This window comes from Sarcophilus harrisii, chromosome 1, assembly GCF_902635505.1.
Source record: "Sarcophilus harrisii chromosome 1, mSarHar1.11, whole genome shotgun sequence".
In the NCBI taxonomy this organism is placed as follows: Eukaryota; Metazoa; Chordata; class Mammalia; order Dasyuromorphia; family Dasyuridae; genus Sarcophilus; species Sarcophilus harrisii.
Window position 1 is genome coordinate 202,750,393 of NC_045426.1, and position 20,384 is coordinate 202,770,776.

The 20,384-nt window shown below is 33.2% G+C and overlaps 1 protein-coding gene across 8 annotated transcripts in view; it reads right to left on the reverse strand.

Annotated features, from left to right (window-relative positions):
- FER (FER tyrosine kinase) overlaps positions 1-20,384 on the reverse strand; it is a 248,539-nt gene that overhangs the window by 68,055 nt on the left and 160,100 nt on the right. For 7 of the 8 annotated variants that reach the window (XM_031968671.1, XM_031968672.1, XM_031968658.1 and 4 more), the window contains one exon: positions 12,920-13,043. In XM_031968671.1, the coding sequence (XP_031824531.1) occupies positions 12,920-13,043 (124 nt within the window). Of the gene's footprint in view, positions 1-12,919; positions 13,044-17,434; positions 17,592-20,384 lie in introns of those variants that run through there. The other variant, XM_031968682.1, reaches the window with a different exon arrangement.

The window sequence follows — 20,384 nt, forward strand, 5'->3', positions numbered from 1 at the left end:
TCAGGATCAGAGATGATTTAGCAGCCACCATTTTAAAGAAAGAGAGAACATGAAATATGACATTAAAGAAGGCACAGGATATAGGCTTATCGCCAAGAATAACTTAGCCAGCAAAACGAAACATAATTTTAGAGGGAAAAGAATAGGTTTTTAAAGAAATAGAAGAGTTCCAAGCATTCTTGAGGAAAAGACCATAGTTGTATGTGAATGAAACGGGAAACTGAGGACTTCTCAGAATAATAACTAGGTAATTCAAGACTCAGCACCAAGGATCTGTTCAATCATTAGGCTCTGGGAGAAGAGCAAAGACTTACTCAGGAGGTAAAGGAGCCCTGAGGCAAGATCCCTGGAATGGTCTATTTACTTTAAGTAAAAACTGGCTGTATATGAAAGACATGGTCAAAGTGGAGATTTGTTTTATTTTTACTATATGAGTTTGCAAAAGTGTTTTTTTTTTCATTAACATTTAGAGGCAGGAGTCTGCTAGAAAGAAGTTATGATGGATTTTTACTGACTGAAAAAAAGTAATATATAATTTTAAAAGATTTATTCATATATATTTATATGCAGTAGCTGATGACATTTAAATATACTGTTAAGAAATACATGTGATATGACTCTAAAGTAATAAGAATTATGTTTAGTGGTTTATAATCTCAAAAAGTAATATATATGAATTTATATATTCAAATGAATGTCACCCTTCAATGCAATTACTTTGGGAAGTGCTGTTCATTTTACAAAAAATGTTACCAATACTCAAAAACTTTTTCAATGTCTATTCAAAATCACGTACTGAACTAATTTATAAGCTATATAATAAAATTAGTTCACGGTTATGTTTTTAACATTGAATAATAAAAAAAAATCAACATCAAAATAATGAAAACAATATTATATGTGCCATTGTGTTAAGTGGAAATTTAAAGTCCTGATCATAAAAGACTTCTGAGTCTAAATGAAGAGATAAGTCACAAAATAAAAAGGTAATTATAATAGTTATACAAGGTAAGAAAGAAAATGCTAAGTAACAAATGAGTAGTATAGACAATACAAAAAAAAAAAAAAAGAGGAAAAGGTTACTTAAAGTAGAAAGATATAATTTGATTTAACCCTTGAGGGAAATGTGGGATTTATTAAGCAAAGGGAAAGCATCAGAAAGATAAGAATCAACCAAGATTGTAAGGAAAAAAATAATATGGAATTTCTGAGAATTTAGTTCAATTTCCATGGAGCCACATAGTGTCTAAATTGTGATTCACATCACTCTTAAACCAACTTGACTATTAATATAGACTAGGCAAAAGGCCTAACTGTTAGGTAGGCTTCAGGAAGGTACAAGAACCTGGAAAAAATAGACTTTAACAAATGAAAACCTCAGAAGTTAGCTAATATAACTAGCACAATGGGACAGCTAAACCCCCTTAGGTGAACTATACATCTGCCCAAAGCACACAGCATCACCCATAGATACTGAGGTTGAGGGGACACAACTTCTGACATTAGGGAACAATGTGTGTTTTAATGGTTCTAGACCACTTAAAAAAAAAGAAAGCACACTTGCAAGTAGAACTGACCCAGAAAATATAAGCTTTCTTCAAATAAAAGGCCTCATAGTGTTATCAGAACAACTAACTTTCCTTGTAACATACTTGGTGGTTCCTCAGAGCCTGGCCTTTAGTCTTCTAAATTGCTAAATTGGCATTTTTCTTTCATTCTTTTTATCAATAAATGAGCCAATCAATAAGCATTTAATAAAACACTTATATGTGTTGAACACTAATAAGAATCAAGAATACAAATATAAAAGTGAAAGAGTCTCTGTCCTTAAGGAGCCTACATTTTACTGGGGGATACAATACATTCATAGATAACTAAATACAAATTCACATAAAATTAATAGTGATAGGAGGTACATAACTAAGGCCCATGAAGAATACTTGCTCGGAGACAGATACAAAGTAGGTATTAGAAAAGGCTAGGGTTTTCAAAAGGAATCAAGAGGTGAAGAAGGAAATTTCTTCCAGGAATGAAGGACAATCCTATGAAAAGGCCTGAAGGTGGAACAAGGTCTGTCACCTATCATGAATAGCCAGAAAGTCAGTTTTGTTGGAGCAATTAGTATGTTAAGAGAGAAAATATATGATCAGTTTAGAATCAAATTGTAAAGGATTTTAAATTTTAAAAATGAGTTTGTATTTTAGTCTAAAGGTAATGGGGTAGGTGAGGGGAAGTGCACTTAAACTTCTTTAACAAAGAAATGATATGGTGAGACCTAGGCTTATTAATTCAGTCCAATTATTCTGCCATAAAATGAACAATGCTAATTAAAAATGTATTAATCACTGACAACTACTGGGGGATCTTAAGGGAGCTGAATTAATATAAAAATATATTAAATTATTTTCATATATTAAAATATTAAAAGAATTCTAAATATACATATCTTATTATTGAAATATCTAATACATTCTGATCAATTAGATTCAAAAGTGAATATTCCAACAAATTCTCAAGGAGTCCTTTAATCTCAAGAGGGGAGGGATATTAATTCAGTGAGTGGAAAAGCAGATATCCTTCACCACCTATAAATAAGATCTGTCAGGTAGAAAAACAATAGGCTTGAATTTCTAGAAACATCATCTTAGTAGTAGTCTTCACTATTTTGGTTCACTTAAAATGTTTCAAAATAATTCAACTATTCAAAAAGAGACTCCTACTTGTCCTTACAGTATTTTAGTATCCCTTAATGACTCATCTCAGTAACTAGAAATTTACATATTAAATGGTTTTAAAAAGATAATACTCTGGAGTATTTTTACCCCCCCAAAGGAAAAACAGAAGAGTTCTCTTCTTTCTAATAGTTAGCCATCAAGCTATGGTCAATGAGAAATAGAAGTCTGACTGTATGTTAAATATACTTTTTGCTTTCTATATTGCTAATATTAAGATTCTTTTAATTAATCCCTGGAAAAAACTCATATATTTCATCAAGAATAGAAATGAATAGCTCATAAGGATACTGAATGCAAAGTATAAATGAAATTTAAAATGTATTTGGCAAATAAATGATAATAGGATTAGTTTAATTTAATGATATTTGAATACTGGGGTTTTCAAGTCTTTTTTTATGCCATTGTTTTATTCCATTGTTAACAGGGATTAAAACGTTCAAGCTCTACATTCTTCCATTTATACTTATACCACCACCATCACATACAATTATTGGGGGTTTTATTCTGCTGCTTTTGGATATACAATTGTCTATTTTTATATTACCAGCAATCCCCAAAGATTGTTATTCTTCCTGAGTCAATTTCACTGCCTAGATGGATGGATGCAGGACAAACATAGAGGTTAGAAGAAAAAACTGAATTGCAGTTCTGAGAATGATAGAAAAGGAACCCAACTATCTGGCATATGGAAAGTACCGTCATCCTTTTCAGTTTTTTTATATCTGGAGAATTTCAAAACATGCATATAATTTACTTGCTTTGGGACAGAAATAAAAACAACAATAATGTCAGCAGATGAATTAAGAAAAGATTGCCCCCCCCAAAAAAAAAAAGGCAAAATGCAGGCGGGGAGAAAGACGAGAAAAGAGGAGAGATAGAATGAAAAGCTGAGAAGTTGATCTTGAGAAGGGGGAAGGATTTTCTTAGGTTAACTTATGCTCGAGTTAATAAAAGAAAGGGAATGGGTTACTTAGAGTCAGAGAACCTGGATTCGATCGAGGATATGCAATTTTCTTTATGACCTTGAACAAGTCAGTTAACTTTGCTGAACATCATGACTAAAAAAGTGAAGAACTGCAGCATTTCTCATTTTTATTTTACATAAAAGTATGGGGAATTTTTTCCTTTAAAAATATTTAGAGTCTGCTTCAAAACTAAAAGTGAAGAAAAATGGTGAATATGAATTATTTTTTAAAAAAAGAAAGGCTGAAAGAAAAGCTGCATAGTGACAGAGGTGTGGATCAATATGTAAAAAGACTAACAAAGTAAATAAATTCAGGAAGAAGAAAGACCAAATGCAAAGGTCAATATTAGTACAACACTGTCAATATTGAAACATATATCCCTTATTTCTGCTAATCTATAATCAAACTTCTTTCTCAAAGAATATATTTTTAAAAGGGCTTATCTAAATATTTATTGAACTGTATCCTTATAATATATAACTATTTTCAACAATTTTGGGGATGGAAGAAGTTAACTTATATGAAATTTCTCTCCAAGTATTTTATATCAAAGTAAAAAGTATTAAATATATCTAAAATAAGGAATACTTTAAGAACAAAACTCATTCTCCTTTTGAAATTCTGTGAAGTACCTTAAACTCAAGTGTATTTCCTTTCAGCTGGAATTTTTTAAATTTAAAAAATTTTAAACACTACTTTTTAAATTTTATAGGAAACATTTCTTTTTCTAATTCAGGATTTGATCATCTATTTTCCCCAATGGAATTCATTCTTCTGTACAATTTACTGCATTTCATAAAATTCGAAATGCATCATGATTGTCAATGTGTTTGATGTACAGTCACTGACTGCCAGTCACACATGCAAGGAAGCGTTACTGATTTTAGTACTGCTTAATTGCATCTGACATTGAGGTTTATTGCTACTGACTGTCTTATTGTTTGCTAACTGATGGTGTGACTTTACATTTATCATTATTAACAAGATAATCTACATTGTTTTCATTGGTACTATTGCTTTTCTGAGTAAACTATTAACTGTATTTAAAGCTACAATTTAAACTAGAATGTGAACAAAAAATTTTGAGAAGTGGTGCATATTAATACATAAAGAAACATGCAGAGAATTTTCAATTCTAGAAACAGACCCTGAATAAGGAATCAAAAGTACTTTTAAGGATAACAAACGCTTTGGAGAAAATGAAGACAGAATAGCTAGAGAAAAACCAGAGAAGCTACCATAAACAGGAAGCTCTGGTATGGATAAAAATATGAAATGAGAAGCTATACTGTTTGACTTAAAAGCAGTTGCCTCATATTGATTGACAAATGTTCTCTCCTTAAGAGAGAGATACCTAAAGGGAATGGCAAAGCTTTAAGGGAGACATGGGCGTGGAAGAGGAAGTAAATGGGGAGAGAAAGGGGTCTGATCTGGAAGTTGGCTGGGGGTGGTTTAGGGGGTATGAGGGAGAAGAGTAACAATTCTTCTTTCCCTTCATCAACCAGATCTGTTCAATGGAAATTTTTGCCTGGCTTGCTGATCTGAAGCAGAATATCAGTGAAACTATTTCTCTTACTTTTCCCATGAGACTGACAAGTAACTGATAAAAAAGGCTTTCCTAAATTTTATAAACTTAAAAGTTATAGCTGCTAAGTGCTATGTGGGAGAAAATGAAACTTCAGACCTTAATACTTTATGAGGAATAATGAGGGACTCTTGAGAATTTTTAAATTGGTGCCTTTAATTTTTGTTTGGGGGTGGATGTTGATATTCCTGGTTTTGCCCAGTAGTGGACCTATTCCTCCAGGCTTATAACTAATTTCTATTTTATAATAGTAAAATGTACTTTACATAACAGTGAACAATAGTTCTAGATCACACAAATTGAGCAAGAGATCAACCTTATCAGTGGGACAGGAGTTAAGCAATGAATGATTTGTATTTTATTACATTCACATCTTTAGATAGAAACCTAAGCATAAACCCTAAAAGGAAAGGCTTCTAGGCAAGAGGAATCAGGCATGTTCACTCTATACATGTGCAGAGAGATTAAGGAATTAGGGGAGGAAAGTTCTGTTTGTACATACATACATAGTCAATTTGGCAGCTTTGAGCTTAAATCACCACCTAGTGGCTACCCTGATTTGTCAGATCAAAATGGTCCTTTTAGCAAACCTACTTAAGAAAACAAGGGTTCCTGAAAATGAAAAAACTCCCTAACAAAAATGCCCATTTCAAACATTCTGACAAATCATTTGAAGGGAGTGTTTTAATAAAAGCCTGAAATATTTGCTGCATTGCTTTAATAAACAGGTTGTAATATTGCTGGGACATTGCTTCAGTAGTTAATAATTATATAGGAAAATCACTTTGGTGGTTGTTGTTTATCCTTCACTCTCAAAGGGATCAAAGACATCAAAAGGAGGATGTCTTGACTTGCAAGTGAAACACAGCAGCCTCATTCTCTCCTCCAAAATCAATGGGTTCAGTGGCAAGACACAGGTCAAAACATCTGGTGGATGCAGTGGAAGACACCGGTCTATTTTTAAGCTATGATTTTTCTCAGGTCTCAGTTTCTCTGATTGAAGTAGGAATTAGACTGGGGAGAGATTTGAAGAGGGGAGACCAATCTTTAAACATTTAAATAACCTACTAGTTATTCAGCCTGTGTCATGGCTCTCCCAATCCAGTTCATTTTCCATGAAGTGTGATTTAGAATTTTTTAAAGTGTGACTATGTTACTCCCTATGCCCCACCATCTCAATAAATTCCAAGGGCATTTCATTAGCTGTCTGCCATGCATGGAATTTTGTCTCCTCAATTAAACTGTGAGCTCCTTGAGAGCAGGGATTGATTGTCTTTTACTTTTCTTTGTAAGCCCAATTTTTAGCACAATGACTGGCAGAAGCATTTAAATAAAGTAGTAGGTATTTAACAAATTCTTATTAACTAACAGTAATAAATATATTTGTATTATTAGTCAGTAATAATAACAGTAACATTAAGAAAATATAAATGATTGCATTTCTTAAATAACATAATAGAATCCAACTTTATACCTTTTAATCTCTACCTATAACAAAGCTATCATTATTTAATAACTTTAGGAATTCAAAGTGTTGAAAATAACACTTTTTGAAAAACAGAACTGTGATTTCACTGACATAGAGAACTGAGAAGTAAACTTACTCTATCCATACAGATGTCAATTACTCTATAAAGTATATCCTTAAAAGAGTTAGTTCTCTAGGAGTTCCTCCAGAAAGGAGAAAAAAAAAAAAAAAAAACAACCACCAAAATTAAAACTCTTCAGTAACAGACAACTATGTAATATTAAACAGTTATACCACATTTAAAAATATTTAAAACACTTCCTATTGTTTGTAGTCAGTAATTCAAATTCATGGCAATAAAATATTTACTAATCTTCCACTTTTCAAAGATATAAAAGAAGATAGTATAAAAAAAGTTTCTAGGAACATTAATAAATATTACAGAAGAGTTCTTTATTTTTAAAAAAAATTAAAGGTCACTGTCAAAAAACTGATGAAAACATATATAATGTTAATCTTTAAACTCACTCAATTTAAAAATCTAAGTTGATATGCCAATATATAACTTTAAAAAAAAGTGAACTGAGAGAATCTAAAATAAGTCATCTTTTTAAAGCACAAAAAAAATCATAGAACATAACTGTTCTTTAAGCACAAAGAAAAAAAATTTCACTAAAAACAGCAATGGAAAAAGTCCAAATTCCTTTCACAATTGATTAACAACCAAACCCCAATAAAAATGCCCAGAAAATTTCATACTAAACTACAAGTTCATTCAGAAGTATCTCTATATCAGAAAATCTATTTCACCTAATAAAACAATATCTTCTCTACATTATACTTAACAAATAGATTTTGCTTAAAGCACTATTACTAAAGATCTTTAAAGAGTAAGAATACATTGTATCTTCCCCACACCCCTACTTCTATCTCCCTCTCAAGGCAGTTGATTTCACTTCTGGATGTTTTCCTGTATAACATCTGTCCCTTGATCCTGGTTCTACTTACTGAGGCCAACTAGAAAAAGGCTAAGTGTATCCTTTCACATGATATTCCTTGAAGACACTTTCATGTCTCCTTTAAAGTCTTCTTTTCTCCAAGCTAAATGTCCTCAAATTCTTCTACCAATTCTTATATGGCATGATTTGAAGATTTTTTATCCCCAGGGAAGACTGCCTTTGGATGGCTTCTACTTTATCTACTTCTATAAATATGAATGAACACTTATGCCAAAACAAACTACACTGAAACTATTATGTTTATATCCTAAACACTATGCTCTTATTAATGTATATTTCCTGATTACTATAGCATTCTGTTGATTCATTCATTTTGAGTACACATTAACACAATCATTTAAAAATGACTAAAGTCCTCCCATCAGATGTCTTCAAATAATCTGAGATCTAGTCATGCTTCAAACATTGCATTTGTGAAAATAGTTTTTTGTAAATTTTCAAAGAAACATATTTATTCTAATTACATTTTAGAATTATAATTTATCCAATTATATTCCAAATACTCTTGGCCTTATAAGCTTTTTGTTTTTAGTCTAACTCTTGTCATCCAATGTGTTATTATTTTCCTAACTTTGTGTGATCAACAAATTTAGTTCTGGGGGTATAGCCATGATGGTTGAATAAAGGCAGGAAAGCTGCTCCAGCTCTCCCAGTTTCTCTCAAAAATCAAATGTCACTAAATGTTACCAAACAAAATCTGATGGAATGAAACCGCACTCCAGCTCCAGACAGACTGAAAAAACTTCAAGAAAGGTCAGTCTCACTAGGGTGAAAAGGGTGTTCAGCCCAGCTCAGTCAGACTCTGGGAAAGCCAGCAAGAGGGTCTTAATCACAGCAAATCAACAACTAAGACCCTCAGTTCTGACTCAGCAGAGAAGCACAGCAGGGGAGCAGCTTCCTGTCTCAGCTCAGAAAGTAAACTCTGGGAAACCTGACTGTGTCCTGAACAGAGCAGGCAGAGCTACCTGCTGCAAACACAAAGAGGCCCTATGCTCAAGGCCAAGGCTCAGAGAGGCACAGGAAGCTTGGGACAGTATCCCTTTTACCCCAAGAGCAGAGCTCCAGCCTAAAAGTTTAAAAAAAAAAAAAAAAAAAGAGGAAATACCAAAAGAAAAGAAAAGAAAATGAGCAAGAAACAAAAAGAACTTTGACCATAGAAAGCTACTATGGTGACAGGACAGACCAAAACGCACACTCAGAGAAGGACAGAATGTGTACAGAAGAAATCTCAAATACTCAGAAAGAGTTTTCTTGTAAATGCTCATAAAAGATTTAAAGGGCTAATAAGAGAGTTAGAAGAAAAAATAAGAAAGGAAATGAGAGGTATGCATGAGAGTGTCACCAGTTTGGAAAAGGGAAGAAAAAAATTGTCTGAAGAAAACAACACCTTAAAACAATAGAATTAGCCAAATAAAAAAAGAGATACAAAAGCTAACTTAAGAAAATCGCACATTAAAAACTAGAACAGAGCAAATGGAAGCTAATGACTTTTTGAGATAGCAAGAATCAGTCAAACAAACTAAAAAGAATGAAAAAAATGGAAGAAAATGTGGAATATCTCACTGGAAAAACAGGTGACCTGGAAAATAGATCCAAAAAAGACAATGTAAAAATTATTGACCTACTTGAAGGTTTTGACCAAAAAAAGAGCCTGAATAGTATTCTATAAGAGGTCATTAAGGAAAATTACCACAATATTCTAAAAACAGAGGGGGAAATACTGATAGAAAGAATCCACTGATAACCTCTGGAAAGAGATCCCACAAGAAAACTCCAAGGAACATTGTTGCAAAACTCCAAAATTACAATCTCAAGGAAAAATACTGCAAGCTGCCAAATAAAAACAATTCAAATATCAAGGAACAACAGTCAGGATTACTCAGAATCTGGCAGCTTCTACAATAAAGGATCAGAGGTTCTGGAACACCATATTCTGGAAGGGAAAGCACCTAGGGCAACAGCCAAGAATTAACTACCCAGTGAGATTCAGCATCATCTTTCAGGGGAGGAGATAGAGCTTCAATGAAGTAAAAGACTTACAATAATTTCTATTGAAAAAACCAGAACTAAACAGAAAATTTAATCTACAAACACAGGACTCAAGGGAACCATAGAAAGGTAACCGGGGGGGGGGGGGGAATATATATATATATATTATTTAAAGGTTAAACTGTTTACATCCCTAGATGGGAAAACAATATCTGTAACTCTTAAGAACTGTATCTGTCACTGGAGAAGACAAAGAGGGGAATCACATGGACTGAGGGTGTGGTTCTGAATGGACTGTGACATGATATCAAACAAAAAGACATTAAGGCGTGGAAAAAATATGTGTACTAGAAAAAAAAGAAAGGGGAGATATAATGGTACAATTAGTTCACATGAAGAGGTGCAAATTAGAATTGAGGGGAAAAAAGGAGAGAAATTAGCACTGTCTGAAGCTTGAAATCAACAATTTTGGCTCTAACAGGGATTAAGTTAATCATTCAGTTAAGTATAGAAATTTATCTGATTCTATAAAGAAGTAGGAGGAGAAAAAGAAAAAGAAAAGGGAGGGACAGGATAGAAAGAAGGGCTGAAAAACTATAGGAAAAGGTAAGAGAAAGGAGGAAGGGGTTGATAGAAAACAAGGTAGTGGGTGAGTTGGGGTAAAAAAAAAAACATGATTAAGAGAAAGAAGAAGGGATGATAGGAGATAAGGTAGTGAATGAAGTGGGTAAAAAAAAACACAACTAAGGACAGGGTGAAAAGAGAGAACAAAAGTATATACAAGAAAGAAAATAGGATGGAGGGAAAAACACTAGTAATCATAAATGGGAATGTGAATGGGATGAATTCTCCCATAAAATGGAAGCAAATAGCAGAGTAGATTAAAAAACAATCCTACAATATGTTTACAAGAAAAACATTTGACATAAAGAGACACATACAGAGTAAAGGTAAAAGGCTGGAACAACATTTTTCATGCTTCAGCTGAAGTAAAAACAAACAAACAAACAAAAAAAAAAAACAGGGGTAGCAATTCTGTTCTCAGATAAAACAAAAAACAAAACAGACCTTATTAAAAGAGAGAAGGAAGGAAAATACATCTTCATAAAAGGTACCATAAAAAATGAAGTAGAAAGTATACTAAATGTATCTGCACCAAGACAAAGATCAGACAAAGAGAAGATTTTAAGCTAGTTACAGAAAGAAAAAAGAGCAAAACTATTTTAGTGGGAGACCTCAACTTTCCCCTCTGAGAACCAGACAAATCTAACCACAAAATAAACAAGAAACTGGGGAGGTTAATAGGATCCTAGCAAACTAGATATGATGAACCTCTGGAGAAAACTGAATAGGGACAGAAAGGAATACATCTTTTTCTCAGCAGTACGTGGCACCTACACAAAAACTGACCATGTATTTGGGCATTAAAACCTCAATGTAGAAAGGCAAGAATAGTAAATGTTTCCTTTTTCAGACCACAATGCAATAAAAATTATATTCAATAAAAACCAATTGGAAATTAAATAATCTAATTCTAAAGATTAAGTGGGTCAAACAACAAATTTGATATGCATGACATCAAGGTCTTCATCTAGATCATTTCTCTTGTTGTTAATATCTTGTTTAAATAGTTCACTTAGAATTTAGTTAATGCCATATCCTTCATTATTATTCTTCATCAAATTTAGTATTGATTTTAATCTTTGCTCAAACAAGTTGGTGATCAGATTATGTACTGATGGTAAGTTTTGAAACTGATTTCTTCATCAATAAAAAGGTCATCTGTTAGAATAAAATTAATTTCAACTTTTTGGACTTTATTTGGTGTTTGTCCTGTTAAGTTCCTTTGAACTCCCTTCTAGTACAAAGTAATCATGATATATAAACATTTGTAATCAAAGAATCTGGATTCTGATTCTAGCTTGCAAGTAAACTATGTGGATTTATTAACAAGCAAGGCAGATAACTAATCTGTGTCTAGGTTTTCTCATTTGTAATAGAAAGGGATGGAATTGGATGATCACTAAGGTAGTTCCCAGGTCTAAATATTATGATCTCATGAAATAATGAGATAATTATGTAACTTCTCTTCCCATCCTATTATTCCACCCTTTCCACCTCCCATCCCCAAAACCCAAATCAGTAGTACACATTTAGTAAACTAACTTATGTTTTTAAGAGTAAATTAAATAGATAATAGAAATTCATTATAATAGCTTTAGAATCCATGCTATAGATCTAGCTTATTACAATTATCACTTTATTTATTAGCAACTAAATCTCTCGGTTGAAGTTTATGATGAACACATCTGACATTGAATCCTACTCAAAAGAGAATGGTATTGTCACAATTAGAATACATAGTCAGTTGGTTTTTTGGTATCCCTTTATAGTGCTATCTTCATTTAGAATGTCATAATTGTTTTTCTAGACAGAACTTGAGCTTTGTTGAAAGCTAGAATTAAGAACTTAATTTTCGTTTCTAAAAATATAAATCTGGATTAGACTATCTACCTCTAAATTGCCTTTTAGATCTAAATTCTGTGAGTATATGACTGGATTTAGTTGCAAATGTTTTCTATCATTACCTATAGCATAGGGGATATTATGACTAGGCCATTACAAATTAGAAAACTCTCTAATTATATTAAAAGTAAAAATTCTATTGTCTTTAACCTTTAACTGAATTCAATAATGAATTTATGCTCTTACTATAAATTTACATGACTTTCCTTACAATCTCTGAAAATTAGGAACAGGAAAATAATAAAATATCAACGTAGTGATAACAGAAAGATCTTTACTTGTAGATGACCATTTTAGTAGATTTCAAGGTCCCTAAGTTATTTATCATTATATTAAAACAAATCCTCATTCAGTGAGTAATTCCTTTCCAAACTAGTTATATTTACCTTAATGAAAATAAGTATGAATGAATGCATACTGAAGTTTGGGCCTTGTAAAAAAAATTAAAACATGTGGGATTAATAATTAACATATTTTAATTTTAATATAAAGTCTGAAAATTCTAACTCTAGAATTCACCTTTTGAAACAATTCAAATGCCATCTTAAGGAAGTGGTTATCCTAATTTTGTAGTATTATGCTTCTTTATTAAGAGGAAAAAATATATCTTATAAAATTATTATTTTCCTTACCTGTGTATACAGTTTTTACTCTCAAGATACGCCATACCAGAAGCAGCATCTAATGAAAATTTCACTAAATGTTTGAGTTTTATGTCATCTTTCTTCTTTCTCAAAAAGGAAAGGAAATCACCTCCTAAAGAAATTGACAGATAAACAATGAGACATGACAGTGAAGATACTCATTTATTTACCATTAATACCAAACTTGATTTTCAATCTATTTGCTTAGACTAGTATTTTTTTTTAAAGGCACCATATATAACAGAAAATACCCTCCTTATATGGTCTTAAATATTGCTTTAAGCATTTCATACTGAAAGTTGCATGAAGCAAGGAACAATTCAAGCCATTTACTGACCATCTCCATACCATGTCATAGCAAACTCTTATAGGTCTTTTTCTTTCTTGTTAGAATGTAAGGTCTTTGAAGGTAAAGACTGTCTTGCTTATATTTAAAGCTCTAATATTTAGCACAATGGTTGGCACTTATTAAGGCTCTAATATTTATTAAACTTATTATACTATATTATAATACTTTAGATATAATAATTCATCTCAGATAAGAGGAATTCTCACCCAAGAGTTTCTCTGGCTCTGTGTCTATCTGACTCTTTCTTACCATGCTTCTGACCATATCACTGGAGAAACAAGCAAGAGAAGCTTCAGAACTCCAGTCAGAAGCAGTAAAGCACACCAAGGACAAACAAAGGTAGTGAGATAGCCAAAAGGGATCTGTGTTAAGTAGTGTGCAAAGGTACAATGCTCTTCTCTCGGTGAGTTGTGAAGCAGCTTCAAAGAGTGTGGGCCTGAGAACTGAGCTAACTGCTAGCTATGGACGCTAGCAGACTACAGGCATATAGAAAGGGAAGTCCACAAAGAGAGAAAAGATTTATAGTACCAGGAATGATAAATTACTTCTAGATTCATATGAGTTTCCTAAACATCTACTTCAATATCACTGGACTCTGTAGTAGAGAACACTTTCCCAAGTCACTCTGGGTGTATATGCTTAGCTTCATTCTTTACCCTTTGGCCATTGCTTCCTACAATCTTTCCCTATCTTAAAAAAGCCTTGATGCCTCATGGTCTTGACTAGTGACTGCTTTGCCTGAACCAATATTTCAGGAAATCCCAGCCACTATGTTTTACTTCATTCTTCTTCTTCTTCTTCTTCTTCTTTTTTTTTTTTTTTTTGGGGGGGGGGGATATCTCTAAAGCTTTAACTATCTTATTCTCACTTGTGTAGGTGTCCCCATTCATCACCTAAATTACTTTCAGGACCAAAGTTACTTACCTGGCTACTATCCTCTTTAAGTGTGATATCTCTTCTATTAGAATGAAAGCTCCTTAATGGCAAGAACTGTCCTCATTTTTGTATTTGTATTCTTAGTACTTGACACAGAAAGGTACTGTCCTTAAACCCAGAAACTGGGTTGGATTTTTTTTATTTTGATTTTAAGACAATTTCATGTTAAAACAATTCTTAACTTTTCTAAAAAGCTTTGGGGAATGTTTTAAACCAGTTGTTCTTATTAAACGTTCATAGTAAATACTTTGTTCTAAAACATAACTGAAACAACTGGCTGGATCATTAGTGGAAAGTGCACAGATGGGAGTTAGTAAGCTGACATATCAGAAATAAAGTCCTTCAGGATTAGTCACAAAACCGAGAATAAGAATTGATTGCTCTAGGTCCATAACCTGCTAGTTTGAGTGCAATTTGGGGGAGTCCTCCAAATGGATAGTGGATTCAAAACAAATGTTTTAGTCTCTCTTCTTTTATTGATTACATACATCCCCATATCAAATAAATTCTGCCTTCCTCCAATTCTCAAAGCCTGCCTGCCCTCCTCTGTCTAAGTCCTTGGGAAGACAAGAATCATCTACACTGAAATGTGGGGAAATCAGTATATTCATGAAAGCAACTGGGCCGATCCAAATCTCTGCATGGAGTACGGGTGGAAGGTAGGCCAAGACACTCCCCATTTCTGAAGGCAAATGGGTCTAAACGAAGTCCTCCCAGAGAGCATAAGAATATCCAATTAAGGAAGAAAATAAGCCAAACGAGCCTCTTTGTGAGATAAATGGGGCAAATCCAAGCTACCTTTATTGGATAAAGTTGGGCATCCCAACCTATTCCCAAGCAAGAAGGGAATGGGACAAGTGGAGCCTAGATTCCAACTGGAGATCCAAGGATCAAACGTGCTTATGGTGATGAAGGACAGTGAAACCAGATAAATACAGGCTGATAAAGACACCCAGACACTGGGGATGCCAGTTAATATTTTGATATATGCCTCCTCTTGGTACATGAACAACAGCTGCTAGGGAAGGTCAGCCATAAGAAGATTTCCCTCAAAATCTGTGTTGCCTATCTCTGAGACCTAGTTCCACTGCCAGATCCCACTGAATAATCTGGTTATCTACCCTTGTAACTGCAAAGACCCTGCCATCCTGAGAGTATTACTCCATGGAACCCACAGAAACTATTTAGAAATACATTGATAGATCTTCTAACCAGAGATCAATAAATGGATCATAAACTAAGAATGGTTTTTATGTTATAAAATATAATACAAATTTACTTAAAAATATAAAGCCATTCTTTAGCACATACAGGTATAAAAACAAAATTGGTCATAGTTTCCTGATCTTAATCATATAATCAAGTATAGTGAGTCAAAGCAACCAATTATCATATAAGGAAAAATAAGAACAAAATTACTAAAAACTAAATAGAATATATCTTTAGGTCACCAAGTAATTCATACAAACTGTTCAAGCTGCAGAAAGTTCTTGCCTGGCACATAGGAGGAGCTGAATAAATGTTGACTACGTGAGAAAATACTTTATTACTGTCTGAATCTAGCTTTATATGGCTAGAAAACTGTCTTCTCTAAAAGCTTAGATTGATTTCTGAGATACTCTAGGGAAGCAAAATGGCTATAAAGAATGCTTAATTTCCACCTAGTGCCTGTTTTGGGTTCCCCAAATTGGATTGATTTATTTGCTGATATACATGTCAAATAACCCTTCTCTGAGACTACCTATTGCCAATCAGATAAATGTCTTTTTGCCTTTGTCTGAACTCTGTATAATGCAACTTACAGCTCTTTCCTCTATCAAATGACTAAATCAATCTTTTTAAAACTATTTCAGATTTTGGGGTTTATTCTTATAACTAATGATTGATTGAAGAAAAGTGAAGTGACCTCAAAACTGTAGAAGGAAAGGCAATTGATTGGTAGTAATGGGAACTCTAAACCAGCTTACTCTATTATTCTTGTCAAGAAATGCTAAATTGAGCCCATTCTATTCCTATAATTAGCCATGATTCCACACAAAAGGTCAGTATTCCCAGACTGTCTTATTAGCATTTAAGATAGTCTCAAGAATTTCATTACAAGTTTGTCCCTTCCTAACTCTTCCCATACTTTTCTCCTCAGACTCCACTCTTGCTCCTCCTTAAACCCTGAGACTTTAAAGGTTCCTGAATCCAAAGGAAAGTTTCTTAATTATTTATGATTCTGTCCTGTTTAGTAATATTTCAGGTAATTAATAGCAAATTTTTGTTCTGTGATAAATTTTGTTCTGTATGTTCTGTGAAACAGTCATGATTGTTTCATGTCACAAATCATTATGGTCTTCCACAAAATTACCTGGTATTCTCCTAATTTAATACATTCCAATAGTCTAAAACTATGATCTCTCAATCTCCTGCACCACTTCAGCAGGGTGTTATAAAATGTGACTGAAATACCAAAACAGATATGCTAAAAAGGATAATTTGTAAGAAAAAAGGAGACAGGAAACTGGCTTATAATTAATAAAGTTTTTCAAGGGAAAATAATATTGTATTAAAAGTTAGGAAAGCATATCTTGTTTAAAATTAGTCTGAGAAACCCCAAATAATCACAATTAGGTTAAATAGTTTAAAGTTTTGTTTTTTTTGTTTTTTGCTTAATAAAATACTCTGGGAACTGGTTAGTTTTCTTACCCTAATAATAAAAGGTAAGCACATGAAATGTTTCAGAACCAAGAAGACAAGCCTTTCACTGGGGACACAAAATGAACAAGACAGTGAAAATGCATATGATCACAAGGTTTGAAAGTTGAAAGGAACTTTAAAGGTAATCTAGTCTAGAGGTGTCAAACTCCCAAACTAAAATATCATCTTAGAAACATAGGATCATTGTGCAATGTTAGGGAATGGCAAGTAAACTACTTTAAAATACAGTTGTAGGTTGATGCATTTTGAGAATAGAGTTAAACTGTCTTCAAGTCTAAAGAAATATAAACTACAAAATACCTAAAAAAATTGTGAATTAAGAATTAAGAAAATGGAATGGTTAATGAATTTACTAATTGAAACATAATTGAATAATATTTAACAAAATTTTTTAAAAATACAACATTGATAATTGTAATGATCTGGTTGGTTTTCTGGAGGTGTTTGTACCAGCCTTCATTTCAGCAGAGTAATCACTAAGCCAGAGATAAAGTCCAAAAATCTTTATTATCTCCTCCACAGTCTCACCTCCTTGTCTGGGGCCCAGGCTTGCTTTCTGGAGGTCCTCCAGAATGTGTCTTGGTTTCTATGCGGGACATAGGAGGACCACCACAATGGTTTCTATCTTGAAATCTCCCCGAGTCCGAGGAGTAGCGCTGCAGCCTCCAGCCACTACAAAGGTGGGAGATGGAATGACTCTAGTTGGGTTGTCCCAGCTTATATACTCTATTATAATAACATCATTGTAGGTGTGAATCTTGTAGAGTAGGTGTCAATTTTGTAGAACTATATTAAATACTAAGTACATGTACTGAACTAGGGAACAATTAATCACCACGCTAAACTAGATAACCATTGTCTTATCAAGTCCACTGAGTTAACACCTTGTAAGAATCCTTGTTTCAAAGTTTTGGCCTATTACAGATAATGTTAATTTGTAGCTTTCTTAGTCAATATGCAACCTTCAGGGATCCCTCTCTATTTGAGTTAGACACTACTGATCTAATCTATTTATCTCAGGTAACATATAAGGAAACACATTCTGTGATCATTGTCAGTCTTATACAGTTTGATGCTATTATTTGTTTAATGCTTGTTGTCACATTATAATTATAGGACTCCAAATATATTGGGAATATATTTGCCCACAGACACATACAAAATAGGCAAAATAGACAGTTGTACTTTTCCATTGTTAGCTCTATGTTAGATGAATAAAGCTTGCAATTTTTAGATGAGACAAACCTTTAACCCATAGGAGCCTGAATCATTCTCAATCCTTCTGCCTTAGTAATATTAGATCCTCTTACCAGTTTGGGATTGGATAAAGAAATTTCCCTATCCAAGCTTCATTCAAGTCTGATTGTTGATATAGGATCTTGAGACCTTTTTCCACATTTGGGTCTGATTAGGAATGCCTCCTCCTATATCTGGCTCATGCTACCTGTTTTCAAACATGTCTATTCTTAAGAGTATAATCTTGTCACCTAAACACTAACTTTGAGTTTGTTTCTTCCCCAATATGTCTCCTTGTTCCTCTAGCTGAGGAGTTTCTTGCATGTGAGACAAACTATTTATATTGTGTCATAGTGTATGTATATGCTTTGTTTGCATCCTTGGTGTATATATATCACATTACAAAAAAGCTCATGACTGTATCCCTCAATACCAATTTTCTAAAAATCCTGAACCCAAATATTTGCTTTAATGAGAGTCAGAGAAGTCCAAAAAAAGCAGATTAAAAGTCATGCATGCTTGAAAATAATGATATCTGGTGTCTCTGAACAGAACTGGGCAAAGACGAAAATATCATCTTAGAAACAAAGGATCATTGTGGAATGTTAGGGAATGAAAAATAAACTATTTTAAAATACAGTTGTAGGTTGATACATTTTGAGAAGAGAGTTAAACTGCCTTCAAGTCTAAATAAATATAAACTATAAAAGACCTACAAAAATTGTGAGTTATAAAAATGGAATGGTTAATGAATTTACTAATCACCTTGATTTGTTCAAGCTCTCTTATTATCCAGATGAGACCAGAATGACCAGAACAAGCAGAATAAAAGATAAAACTGAGCATTTCTTAAGCTGGGTGTATGGGAAGTGCCTTGTAGTATTTGTCCATTGGGAGTTCTTTGTGGTATTGGCATAGTAAACCCAGAACTTCCCCTGCTATGCTAGATAACCATCTCAGATTGATTCATATCAAGTTCAAGTTATGTAAAATAACCTGGCCAAAGATGCTCTAATAAGCCCACTATGTAATTACAACCCTGCCCTCTGTGATTTTTGTCTTTATAAGCCCTGCTGCCTATGCCCACCCTGATCTGAGTCCTAAATGTGTCTATATATATCCACCTACTTAGGAGAAATAAACCCACAGATACAACCTGTTTTGTCTTTCTTAGTCTGAACTCTGGGAAGGGGGGGAGGGAAAGGGAAGGGAAAGGGCAGAGTAGAAGAAGGTTGACAGGCTATATGGATAAACCAAAAGAAAGGATTTTTTTTTCCTTCTGTTTTTATACTGTTTTCAACATTTGTATGAAGAGCTCCTGAAGTAGTGAAATTTGTAAGTCTTTAAAAGCATTAGGTAGCATTATTTTATTTATTTATTATTTAAAAGCATTAGGTCTTAAGTCATGACCAAAGAAAGGAAAGAAAAAAAACTACAAGAAAGTAGCAATCTGCACCAAAAACTCAAAATATTTTTACAATCCCTAGTAGGACACAATAAAATGTGGCATACAATTAAATGATTTAATCTTGAATTAAACAAGTTATGAAAATTCAAAATGGGAAATGGACAACAGAAATATCAACTGTGATTTTAATAATTTAATCCATAAAATTAACTACTGTAAACTAATTGCCATAAAAAAGAGGCTAAAGAACCCACATAGTGCCCTAGGTAGTATTCATATAACTTATCTGCCAACCAGAAAGGGTTAGTTGACAAAAGCAATAACTGATTAGAATATAAGCATTTGTAAAGACTATGGAAGATTAGAAACTGGATAATTTCACAAGAATAGACAACCAGTGGATGACAACACAAGTTTTAAAAAGGTTGACAAGATGCCTAAACTCATCCCAAAGTAATTGAAGAATGAAAATGTTTAAATAGTAGATTTCAACATATATTTTAAGAGTCTCAAATATCTTAACTTCCCAGTTCTTTAGCCTATTCCATTCTGAATTCTCATCCATTCCATCTCATTTATAGAGATGGTCTTCCCTTATTCTTACTTTCAACCACTAGTGTTCCATATCTCTATTCATGAACTATCTCTATTCATTAACTCTGAATTTCCTAATATCATTCTATCTTACCATATATTTTACAGGCCCTAGTGTGTTTTATGTTCTTAAAATCACCCCAATCCCTCCACATCTCAATTCTTTCTTAGGCCATCACTCCAACATCAGTTACATCCCCCTTCATTTCTATATCAATGAATTAAAG